The following is a 13,142-nucleotide window of genomic DNA, read 5'->3' on the forward strand; positions in this document are numbered from 1 at the left end:
TGAAAAGGAGACAGTGAGGATAGCCATGTCTGTAACCAGTTATAGTGCTCCCATGCTGGCACCCTCATCTCCTTATTACATGGTTTCTTTCCTGCAAACGTAAAGCACGTTCAGTCATTTTGGAGAAAAGTGCTATATAAATATTAATGCTATTATATAATAATAATAATAATGATTATTATTATTATTAACTTGTTATTTTGTTATCCACAGTACTTGGGAGAGAGGGTGTCAGAGAAAGTAAAGAACAAAGTGGTGGGTCTGTTGTACAGTTGGACGTTGGCTCTTCCTGAGGAGAATAAAATAAAGGATGCCTACCACATGCTGAAGAGACAAGGTCAGTCTTCCTTTACTCTGCATAATAGTGTCTCATAGTTCCTCCCAGACTGTTATGCACAAGTGAATTCTGGCTGTTCACCCATCTATCTGTAACAACGTGTGTACACACAGCGACTGATGTATTTGTGGTATTTATTAGGCAAATGTGTGCATGTTTGAATATATTGTGACTATGAGAAATCACTTGAGTTCCTTGCTCTGTCCTAAAAGCCCTTGGCTAAACGATCTCATAACTCATTGGTAACAAAAATATCTTTACCCTAGAAATGGGAAAATGCTACAATAAAAAAAAATGTAAAAGAAAAAATACAATGAATAAAGTAAAACGAAGATCAAATACTAAAGTGAAACAAAGATAAAATTACTGCTCCAGCAAGTTTTGTCACCAGAAAAATATTACATCACTTTGCTGTTGGCTCAGGGTTTCCCATTCATTTATATACTGTAGGCAGTGCATCTTAATGAGCTTTCTGTGCCCAGTGAAAATGCAATGCCTAACAGAACCTAGGCCCTCATTCCGAGTTGATTGCTCGCTAGCTACTTTTCTCTTACGTCCTAGAGGATGCTGGGGACTCCGTAAGGACCATGGGGATAGACGGGCTCCGCAGGAGACATGGGCACTAAAAAGAACTTTAGATATGGATGTGCACTGGCTCCTCCCTCTATGCCCCTCCTCCAGACCCCAGTTTGATACTGTGCCCAGAGGAGACTGGGTGCATTACAGGGAGCTCTCCTGAGTTTCTCTGAAAAAATAATTTTGTTAGGTTTTTTATTTTCAGGGAGCCCTGCTAGCAACAGGCTCCCTGCATCGTGGGACTGAGGAGAGAGAAGCAGACCTACTTAAATGCTAGGCTCTGCTTCTTAGGCTACTGGACATTAGCTCCAGAGGGAGTCGGAACGCAGGTCTCCCCTCGCAGTTCGTCCCGGAGCCGCGCCGCCGTCCTCCTCACAGAGCCGGAAGATAGAAGCCGGGTGAGTATGAGAAGATAGAAGACTTCAGAGGCGGCAGAAGACTTCAGATCTTCTCTGAGGTAACGCGCAGCGCCATTGCTCCCACAGACAACACACATGTCAGGCACTGATGGGTGCAGGGTGCAGGGGGGGCGCCCTGGGCAGCAATTTTTAACCTCTAGGACTGGCCAAAGTATATATATATAGGCTCTGCGGGCTGTATATAGGAAACCCCCGCCAGTTTTTAAAGAAATCGAGCGGGACCGAAGCCCGCCGCTGAGGGGGCGGAGCTTGATCCCTCAGCACTCACCAGCGCCATTTTCTCCACAGCACACCGCTGAGAAGCTGGCTCTCCGGACTCTCCCCTGCTGAACACGGTGACAGAGGGTTTTAAAGAAGGGGGGGCACATAATTTGGCGCAGTGAATATAATAATAAAAGCGCTATATTTATCTGGGAATTTTCTCTAACGTCCTAGTGGATGCTGGGGACTCCGTAAGGACCATGGGGAATAGACGGGCTCCGCAGTAGACATGGGCACTTTAAGAAAGAATTTAGATTCTGGTGTGCTCTGGCTCCTCCCTCTATGTCCCTCCTCCAGACCTCAGTTTGAATCTGGGCCCGGACGAGCTGGGTGCTGTTCAGTGAGGTCTCCTGAGCTTGCTGTAAGAAAGTTTTTGTTAGGTTTTTTATTTTCAGGGAGCTCTGCTGGCAACAGACTCCCTGCATCGTGGGACAGAGGGGAGAGAAGCAGCCCTACTCTCTGCAGATAGGTCCTGCTTCTTAGGCTACTGGACACCATTAGCTCCATAGGGATCGTACACAGGATCTCACCCTCGTCGTCCGATCCCGGAGCAGCGCCGCCGTCCCCCTCACAGAGCCGGAAGACAGAAGCCGGGTGAGCATAAGAAGCAAGAAGACTTCGAAATCGGCGGCAGAAGACTCCAGTCTTCACTGAGGTAGCGCACAGCACTGCAGCTGTGCGCCATTGCTCCCACATACACCCACATACCCCGGTCACTGTAAGGGTGCAGGGCGCAGGGGGGGGCACCCTGGGCAGCAATTAGGACCTCTTGGCAAAAGTTGGACATATATACAGTTGGGCACTGTATATATGTATGAGCCCCCGCCATAATATTGTACATAAACGCGGGACAGAAGCCCGCCGCTGAGGGGGCGGGGCTTCTTCCTCAGCTCTCACCAGCGCCATTTTTTCTCCACAGCTCCGCTGAGAGGGAGCTCCCCAGGCTCTCCCCTGCAGAAACACGGTAGAAGAGGGTAAAAAAGAGAGGGGGGGGGGCACATAATTAGGCGCAAAAATCATTATTACAGCGGCTACTGGGTTAACACTAAGTTACTGTGTGATTCCTGGGTTATATAGCGCTGGGGTGTGTGCTGGCATACTCTCTCTCTGTCTCTCCAAAGGGCCTTGTGGGGGAACTGTCTTCAAAAAGAGCATCCCCTGTGTGTGTGGTGTGTCGGTACGCTTGTGTCGACATGTTTGACGAGGAAGGCTATGTGGAAACAGAGCGGGAGCAAATGAATGTGGTGTCTCCGCCGACGGCGCCGACACCTGATTGGATGGATATGTGGAAGGTTTTAAATGATAATGTTAATTGCTTGCATAAAAGGTTAGATAAAGCTGAAGCCGTAGGACAGTCAGAGTCTCAACCCGTGCCTGATCCTATGTCGCAGAGGCCGTCAGGGTCTCAGAAGCGCCCACTATCCCAAATTGTTGACACTGATACCGACGTGGATTCTGACTCCAGTGTCGATTACGATGATGCAAAGTTACAGCCTAAATTGGCTAAATCCATCCGTTATATGATTATAGCAATTAAGGATGTGTTGCACATTACAGAGGAAACCCCAGTCCCTGACAAGAGGGTTCATATGTATGGGGAAAAAAGGCAGGTGGTGACCTTTCCCCCTTCACACGAGCTAAATGAGTTATGTGAAAAGGCTTGGGAATCTCCAGATAAAAAACTGCAGATTTCCAAACGGATGCTTATGGCGTATCCTTTCCCGCCAACGGACAGGCTACGCTGGGAATCCTCCCCTAGGGTGGACAAAGCTTTGACACGCTTATCCAAGAGGGTAGCCCTGCCGTCACAGGATACAGCCACCCTCAAAGATGCTGCGGATAGAAAACAAGAGGGTACCCTGAAGTCCATGTATACACATTCAGGTACCTTACTAAGGCCGGCAATTGCGTCGGCCTGTGTGTGTAGTGCTGTAGCAGCATGGACGGATACCTTATCTGAGGAACTTGATACCTTAGACAAGGATACTATATTAATGACCCTGGGGCATATAAAAGACGCTGTCCTATATATGAGAGATGCTCAAAGAGACAATAGTCTACTGGGCTCTAGGATAAATGCTATGTCGATTTCTGCCAGAAGGGTCCTGTGGACTCGGCAATGGACAGGTGATGCCGACTCAAAAAGGCACATGGAGGTTTTACCTTACAAGGGTGAGGAATTGTTTGGGGAGGGTCTCTCGGACCTGGTCTCCACAGCTACTGCTGGAAAGTCAAATTTTTGCCATATGTTTCCTCACAACCTAAGAAAGCACCGAATTACCAAATGCAGTCCTTTCGATCACAAAAAGGCAAGAAAGTCCGAGGTGCGTCCTTTCTCACCAGAGGCAGGGGCAGAGGAAGGAAGCTGCACAACACAGCTAGTTCCCAGGAACAGAAGTCCTCCCCGGCTTCCACTAAATCCACCGCATGACGCTGGGGCTCCACAGGCGGAGCTAGGCCTGGTGGGGGCGCGTCTCCGTAATTTCAGTCACAAGTGGGTACACTCCCAGTTGGATCCCTGGGCAATAGAAATTGTGTCTCAGGGATACCAGCTGGAATTCGAAGAGATGCCCCCTCACCGTTACCTCAGATCGGTTCCCCTCCTTCAACAAGGAAAGGGTTATTATTCGACCATGTTTGTGGTACCGAAACCGGACGGTTCGGTAAGACCCATATTGAATTTAAAATCCCTGAACATATACCTGAAAAGGTTCAAGTTCAAGATGGAATCGCTCAGAGCGGTCATCGCAAGCCTGGAAGGGGGGGATTTTATGGTGTCTCTGGACATAAAGGATGCATATCTTCATGTCCCCATTTATCCACCTCATCAGGCGTACCTCAGATTTGTGGTACAGGATTGTCATTACCAATTCCAGACGTTGCCGTTTGGTCTCTCCACGGCACCGAGAATATTTACCAAGGTAATGGCGGAAATGATGGTACTCCTGCGGAAGCAAGGGGTCACGATTATCCCATACTTGGACGATCTCCTCATAAAAGCGAGGTCAAGGGAGCAGTTGCTGATCAGCGTAGCACGCTCTCTGGAAGTGTTACAACAACACGGCTGGATTCTAAATATTCCAAAGTCGCAGTTGATTCCTACGACTCGTCTGCCTTTCCTGGGCATGATTCTGGACACAGACCAGAAGAGGGTTTATCTCCTGATAGAGAAGGCTCAGGAGCTCATGACACTGGTCAGAGACCTATTAAAACCAAAACAGGTGTTGGTGCATCACTGCACGCGAGTCCTGGGAAAGATGGTGGCATCATACGAGGCCATTCCCTTCGGCAGGTTCCATGCGAGGACCTTTCAATGGGATCTGTTGGACAAGTGGTCCGGATCACATCTTCAGATGCATCGGTTAATCACCCTATCCCCCAGGGCCAGGGTGTCTCTCCTGTGGTGGCTGCAGAGTGCTCACCTTCTCGAAGGTCGCAGATTCGGCATTCAGGACTGGGTCCTGGTGACCACGGATGCAAGCCTCCGAGGGTGGGGGGCAGTCACACAGGGAAGAAATTTCCAAGGGCTGTGGTCAAGTCAGGAGACTTGCCTTCACATCAACATCCTGGAACTAAGGGCCATATACAACGCCCTACGTCAAGCGGAGTCCCTGCTTCGCGACCAACCGGTTCTGATTCAGTCAGACAACATCACCGCAGTGGCTCATGTAAACCGCCAAGGCGGCACAAGGAGCAGGGTGGCGATGGTAGAAGCCACCAGAATTCTTCGCTGGGCGGAGAATCACGTAAGCGCACTGTCAGCAGTGTTCATTCCGGGAGTGGACAACTGGGAAGCAGACTTCCTCAGCAGGCACGACCTCCACCCGGGAGAGTGGGAACTTCATCAAGAAGTCTTCACGCAGATTGCAAGTCGGTGGGAACTGCCACAGGTGGACATGATGGCATCCCGCCTCAACAAAAAGCTACAGAGATATTGCGCCAGGTCAAGAGACCCTCAGGCGATAGCTGTGGACGCACTGGTGACACCGTGGGTATTCCAGTCGGTCTATGTATTTCCTCCTCTTCCTCTCATACCCAAGGTGCTGAGAATCATAAGAAAAAGAGGAATGAGAACAATACTCATTGTTCCGGATTGGCCAAGAAGGACTTGGTATCCAGATCTGCAAGAGATGCTCACAGAGGACCCGTGACCTCTGCCTCTAAGACAGGACTTGTTGCAACAGGGGCCCTGTCTGTTCCAAGACTTACCGCGGCTGCGTATGACGGCATGGCGGTTGAACGCCGGATCCTAGCAGAAAAAGGCATTCCGGATGAAGTTATTCCTACGCTGATAAAGGCTAGGAAGGAGGTGACGGCTCAACATTATAACCGTATATGGCGAAAATATGTGGCTTGGTGTGAGGCCAGGAATGCCCCTATGGAGGAATTCCAGCTGGGCCGTTTCCTTCACTTCCTACAGTCGGGAGTGACTTTGGGCCTTAAATTGGGTTCCATTAAGGTTCAGATTTCGGCCTTATCCATTTTCTTTCAAAAAGAACTAGCTTTTCTGCCTGAAGTTCAGACGTTGTAAAGGGAGTGCTGCATATTCAGCCCCCTTTTGTGCCTCCAGTGGCACCTTGGGATCTTAACGTGGTGTTGAGTTTCCTGAAATCACACTGGTTTGAACCACTCAAAACGGTGGAATTGAAATATCTCACGTGGAAGGTGGTCATGCTATTAGCCTTGGCTTCGGCTAGGCGTGTGTCAGAATTGGCGGCTTTGTCACATAAAAGCCCTTATCTGGTTTTCCATGCGGATAGAGCAGAATTGCGGACCCGCCCACAATTTCTGACAAAAGTGGTTTCATCTTTTCATATAAACCAACCTATTGTGGTGCCTGTGGCTACTAGTGACTTGGAGGATTCCGAGTCACTGGATGTGGTCAGGGCTTTGAAGGTTTATGTAGCCAGAACGGCTAAGGTCAGGAAAACAGAATCTTTGTTTATCCTGTATGCTTCCAACAAGCTTGGGGCGCCTGCTTCAAAGCAAACTATTGCTCGCTGGATCTGTAACACGATTCAGCAGGCTCATTCTGCGGCTGGGTTGCCGCTGCCTAAATCAGTTAAGGCCCATTCCACTAGGAAGGTGGGCTCTTCTTGGGCGGCTGCCCGAGGGGTCTCGGCATTACAGCTTTGCCGAGCGGCTACTTGGTCAGGTTCAAACACCTTTGCAAAGTTCTACAAGTTTGATACCCTGGCTGAGGAGGACCTTGTGTTTGCTCATTCGGTGCTGCAGAGTCATCCGCACTCTCCCGCCCGTTTGGGAGCTTTGGTATAATCCCCATGGTCCTTACTGAGTCCCCAGCATCCACTAGGACGTTAGAGAAAATAAGATTTTACTTACCAGTAAATCTATTTCTCGTAGTCCGTAGTGGATGCTGGGCGCCCGTCCCAAGTGCGGACTTCTTCTGCAATGCTTGTATATAGTTATTGCTTAAATAAGGGTTATGTTATAGTTGCATCAGGGTTGATCTGATGCTCTGTTGTTGTTCATACTGTTAACTGGGTAAAGTTATCACAAGTTATACGGTGTGATTGGTGTGGCTGGTATGAGTTATACCCTGGATTCCCAAAATCCTTTCCTTGTACTGTCAGCTCTTCCGGGCACAGTTTCTCTAACTGAGGTCTGGAGGAGGGACATAGAGGGAGGAGCCAGAGCACACCAGAATCTAAATTCTTTCTTAAAGTGCCCATGTCTCCTGCGGAGCCCGTCTATTCCCCATGGTCCTTACGGAGTCCCCAGCATCCACTACGGACTACGAGAAATAGATTTACCGGTAAGTAAAATCTTATTTTTTCCAGGGTCATTGGCGCCTGGTGTGTGCTGGCATACTCTCTCTCTGTCTCTCCAAAGGGCCTTGTTGGGGAACTGTCTCCAGATTAGAGATTTCCCTGAGTGTGTGGGGTGTCGGTACGCATGTGTCGGCATGTCTGAAGCAGAAGGCTCTTCTAGGGAGGAGGTTGAGCAAATGAGTGTGGTGTCTCCGTCGGCAACGCCGACACCTGACTGGTTGGATATGTGGAATGTTTTAAATGCAAATGTGAATTTATTACACAAAAGGTTGGACAAAGCAGAGTCCAGGGAATGTACAGGGAGTCAAGCCCTGCCTTTCACTATGTCGCAGGGGCCTTCTGGGTCTCAAAAGCGCCCACTATCCCAAGTTGCAGACACTGATACCGACACGGATTCTGACTACGATGATGCGAAGTTGCAGCCAAAAGTGGCTAAAAGTATTCATTATATGATAATTTGAATAAAAGATGTGTTGCATATCACAGATGACCCCTCGGCCCCGGATACGAGGGTGCGCATGTGTAAGGAAAAGAAACCTGAGGTTACTTTTCTCCCTTCACATGAGTTAAATGAGTTGTTTGAAAGGGCTTGGGAAACTCCAGACAAGAAACTGCAGATTCCCAAAAGGATTCTTATGGCGTATCCTTTCCCGGCTAAGGATAGGATACAGTGGGAATCCTCCTCAAGGGTGGACAAAGCGTTGACACGCTTATCCAAAAAGGTAGCGCTGCCATCTCAAGATACCGCAATCCTCAAGGATCCTGCTGATCGCAGGCAGGAGACTACCTTGAAGTCAATTTACACACATACTGGTACATTACTCAGACCGGCGGTAGAGTCGGCTTGGGTTTGTAGCGCTGTAGCAGCATGGACAGATACCTTATCAGCTGATATTAATACGCTGGATAAGGAAACCATTTTGTTGACCTTGGGTCATATTAAGGATGCGGTCCTATATATGAGGGATGCTCAGAGGGACGTGGGCCTACTGGGTTCCAGAACCAACGCTATGGCGATTTCTGCTAGGCGAGCCCTATGGACCCGACAATGGACGGGTGATGCCGACTCGAAGAGGCATATGGAGGTTTGGCCTTACAAGCGTGAGGAATTGTTTGGGGAAGGTCTCACGGACCTGGGCCCTCATTCCGAGTTGTTCGCTCGTTAGTGGTTTTTGCAACGGAGCGATTTGTCGCAAACTGCGCATGCGCAATGTTCGCAGTGCGTCTGCGCCAAGTAAATTTGCCAAAAAGTTAGGTATTTTACTGACGGCTTAACGAAGAAATTTCTTCGTTCTGGTGAGCGGAGTATGATTGACAGGAAGTGGGTGTTTCTGGGCGGAAACTGGCCGTTTTATGGGTGTGTACGAAAAAACGCTGACGTTTCTGGGAAAAACGCGGGAGTGGCTGGAGAAACGGGGGAGTGTCTGGGCGAACGCTGGGTGTGTTTGTGACGTCAAACCAGGAACGAAACTGACTGAACTGATCGCAGTGGCAGAGTAAGTCCCGAGCTACTCAGAAACTGCAAAGAAATTTCTATTCGCAATTATGCGAATCTTTCGTTCGCAATTCTGCAAAGCTAAGATTCACTCCCAGTAGGCGGCGGCTTAGCGTGTGCAAAGCTGCTAAAAGCAGCTAGCGAGCGAACAACTCGGTATGAGGGCCCTGGTTTCCACAGCTACTGCAGGTAAATCAACTTTTTTGCCTTACGTTTCCTCACAGCCTAAGAAAGCGCCACATTATCAGATGCAGTCCTTTCGGTCGCATAAATCCAAGAGAGTACGGGATCTTCCTTTCTTGCCAGAGGTAAGGGCAAGGGGAAAAAGCTGCCAACTACAGCTAGTTCCCAGGAGCAGAAGTCCTCCCCAGCTTCTACAAAATCCACCGCATGACGCTGGGGCTCCGCTGAGGGAGTCCGCCCCAGTGGGGGCACGTCTTCGACATTTCAGCCATGTCTGGGTTCAATCACAGGTGGATCCCTGGGCAATAGACATTGTTTCCCAGGGTTACAGGCTGGAATTCGAAGAGGTGCCTCCTCGCCGGTTTTTCAAATCGGCCCTACCGGCTTCTTCCCCAGAGAGGGAGGTAGTTTTAAATGCGATTCAAAAATTGTGTCTTCAACAAGTGGTGATCAAAGTTCCCCTGCTTCAGCAGGGGATGGGGTATTAATCAACCCTGTTTGTGGTCCCAAAACCGGACGGTTCGGTCAGACCCATTCTGAATTTAAAATCCTTTAACCTATACTTAAAAAGGTTCAAGTTCAAGATGGAATCGCTCAGAGCGGTCATCGCCAGCCTGGAGGGGGGTGATTATATGGTATATTATATATCCTCCTCATCTGGCGTTCCTGAGATTTGCGGTACAGGATTGTCATTACCAATTTCAGACGTTGCCGTTTGGGCTTTCCACGCCCCCGAGGGTTTTCACCAAGGTAATGGCGGAAATGATGGTGCTCCTGCGCAGGCAGGGAGTCACAATTATCCCGTACTTGGACGATCTCCTAATAAAAGCGAGATCAAGAGAGCAGTTGCTGAACACCGTATCACTCTCCCTGAGGGTGTTGCAGCAGCACGGCTGGATTCTAAATCTACCAAAGTCACAGTTGGTTCCAACGAACCGATTGCCTTTCTTAGGCATGATTCTGGATACAGACCAGAAAAGGGTTTCTCTTACGTCCTAGAGGATGCTGGGGTCTCCGTAAGGACCATGGGGATAGACGGGCTCCGCAGGAGACATGGGCACTTTAAGTAAGACTTTAGATCTGGGTGTGCACTGGCTCCTCCCTCTATGCCCCTCCTCCAGACCTCAGTTTGATACTGTGCCCAGAGGAGATGGGTGCACTACAGGGAGCTCTCCTGAGCTTCCTGACAGAAAGTATATTTGTTAGGTTTTTTATTTTCAGGGAGCCTGCTGGCAACAGGCTCCCTGCATCGAGGGACTGAGGGGAGAGAAGCAGACCTACTTCTGTGAGTTTCAAGGCTCTGCTTCTTAGGCTACTGGACACCATTAGCTCCAGAGGGAGTCAGAACACAGGTCTTACCCTGGAGTTCGTCCCGGAGCCGCGCCGCCGTCCTCCTCACAGAGCCGGAAGATAGAAGCCGGGTGAGTATGAGAAGAAAAGAAGACTTCAGAGGCGGCAGAAGACTTCATGATCTTCACTGAGGTAACGCACAGCGGTGAAGCTGTGCGCCATTGCTCCCATTTACCTCACACACTGCAGTCACTGTAAGGATGCAGGGCGCAGGGGGGGCGCCCTGGGCACCATATAAACCTCTTTTCTGGCAAAAATAATATATATACAGCTGGCCACTGTATATATATATATATATAAGAGCCCCCGCCAGTTTTTCAGTATATTTGAGCGGGACAGAAGCCCGCCACCGAGGGGGCGGGGCTTCTCCCTTAGCACTCACCAGCGCCATTTTCTCCACAGCACAGCGCTGAGAGGAAGCTCCCCGGACCCTCCCCTGCTTAATCCACGGTGAAAGAGGGTTTTGAAGAAGAGGGGGGGGGGGCACATAATTGGCACATTTATAAATTACAACAGCGCTACTGGGTAAACATATAATTATATAGTGTTTTTTCCTCGGTCATATAGCGCTGGGGGGGTGTGCTGGCATACTCTCTCTCTGTCTCTCCAAAGGGCCTTGTGGGGGAACTGTCTTCAGATAAGAGGATTCCCTGAGTGTGTGGTGTGTCGGTGCGCGTGTGTCGACATGTCTGAGGTAGAAGGCTTTCAGGAGGAGGAAGAGGTAAAAATGAATGAGGTGTCTCCGTCGACACCTGACTGGATGGATATGTGGAATGTTTTAAGTGCTAATGTTAATTTATTGCACAAAAGATTATACAAAGCTGAAGCTAGGGTACAGTCAGGAACTCAACCCATGCCTGCCCCTATGTCGCAGGGACCTTCGGGGTCTCAAAAGTGCCCACTATCCCAAATTGTTGACACAGATACCGACACGGATTCTGACTCCAGTGTCGACTACGATGATGCAAAGTTGCAGCCAAAATTGGCTAAATGTATTCGATATATGATTATTGCAATAAAAGATGTTTTGCATATCACAGAGGAAACCCCCTGTCCCTGACACGAGGGTACACATGTATAAGTGAAAGAAACCTGAGGTAACCTTTCCCCCCTCACATGAGTTGAACGAATTATGTGAAAAAGCTGGGGAATCTCCAGACAAGAAACTGCAGATTCCCAATAGGATTATTCTGGCGTATCCTTTCCCGCCAACGGACAGGATACGGTGGGAATCCTCCCCTAGGGTGGATAAAGCATTGACACGCTTATCCAAAAAGATAGCGCTACCATCCCAAGATACGGCTACCCTCAAGGATCCTGCTGACCGCAAGCAGGAGGTTACCTTGAAGTCCATTTACACACATTCTGGTACCTTACTCAGACCGGCGATTGCGTCGGCCTGGGTTTGTAGCGCGGTAGCAGCATGGACAGATACCTTATCAGCGGAAATTGAGACCCTAGATAAGGATACCATTTTATTGACCCTAGGGCATATAAAAGATGCTGTCCTATATATGAGAGATGCTCAAAGAGACATTAGTCTACTGGGTTCTAGAATCAACGCTATGTCGGTTTCTGCTAGACGAGTCCTATGGACCCTGCAATGGACAGGTGATGCCGACTCAAAGAGGCATACGGAGGTATTACCTTACAAGGGTGAGGAATTGTTTGGAGAAGGTCTCTTGGACCTGGTTTCCACAGCTACAGCTGGTAAATCAAATTTTTTGCCTTATATTCCCTCACAGCCTAAGAAAGCGCCACATTATCAAATGCAGTCCTTTCGATCACAAAGAAACAAGAAAGTACGAGGTGCGTCCTTTCTTGCCAGAGGTAGGGGCAGAGGTAAAAAGCTGCACAACACAGCTAGTTCCCAGGACCAGAAGTCCTCCCCGGCCTCTACAAAATCCACCGCATGACGCTGGGGCTCCACTGAGGGAGCCCGCCCCAGTGGGGGCACGTCTTCGACTTTTCAGCCACATCTGGGTTCACTCACAGGTGGATCCCTGGGCAATAGAAATTGTCTCCCAGGGTTACAAGCTGGAATTCGAAGAGGTGCCCCCTCGCCGGTTTTTCAAATCGGCCCTACCAACTTCTCCCCCAGAAAGGGAGATAATGTTAAATGCAATTCACAAATTGTATCTTCAACAGGTGGTGGTCAAGGTTCCCCTGCTTCAACAAGGAAGGGGATATTACTCGACCCTGTTTGTAGTCCCGAAACCGGACGGTTCGGTCAGACCCATATTAAATTTAAAATCCCTGAACCTATACTTGAAAAGGTTCAAGTTCAAGATGGAATCGCTAAGAGCGGTCATCGCCAGACTGGAAGGGGGGGATTTTATGGTATCTCTGGACATAAAGGATGCATACCTTCATGTTCCCATTTATCCACCTCATCAGGCGTACCTAAGATTTGTGGTACAGGATTGTCATTACCAATTTCAGACGTTGCCGTTTGGCCTCTCCACGGCCCCGAGAATTTTCACCAAGGTAATGGCGGAAATGATGGTGCTCCTGCGAAAGCAAGGTGTCACAATTATCCCGTACTTGGACGATCTCCTCATAAAAGCGAGATCAAGAGAGCAGTTGCTGAACAGCTTATCACTTTCACTGAAGGTGTTACAGCAACACGGCTGGATTCTCAATATCCCCAAGTCGCAGTTGGTTCCTACGACTCGTCTGACTTTCTTGGGCATGATTCTGGATACGGACCAGAAAAGGGTTTATCTTCC

The 13,142-nt window shown here is 49.2% G+C and overlaps 1 protein-coding gene across 4 annotated transcripts in view; it reads left to right on the top strand.

Moving 5' to 3' along the window:
• GGA3 (golgi associated, gamma adaptin ear containing, ARF binding protein 3) overlaps nucleotides 1-13,142 on the top strand; it is a 213,012-nt gene that overhangs the window by 48,200 nt on the left and 151,670 nt on the right. For all 4 annotated transcript variants that reach the window (XR_010243860.1, XM_063960640.1, XM_063960641.1 and 1 more), the window contains one exon: nucleotides 214-337. Coding sequence is in view for 3 of the 4 variants with exons in the window: in XM_063960640.1 (XP_063816710.1) it covers nucleotides 214-337 (124 nt within the window). In the remaining variant the exon portion in view is untranslated. The remainder of the gene's footprint in view (nucleotides 1-213; nucleotides 338-13,142) is intronic.

The sequence above is a fragment of the Pseudophryne corroboree genome, chromosome 3 (assembly GCF_028390025.1).
Source record: "Pseudophryne corroboree isolate aPseCor3 chromosome 3, aPseCor3.hap2, whole genome shotgun sequence".
NCBI lineage: Eukaryota > Metazoa > Chordata > Amphibia > Anura > Myobatrachidae > Pseudophryne > Pseudophryne corroboree.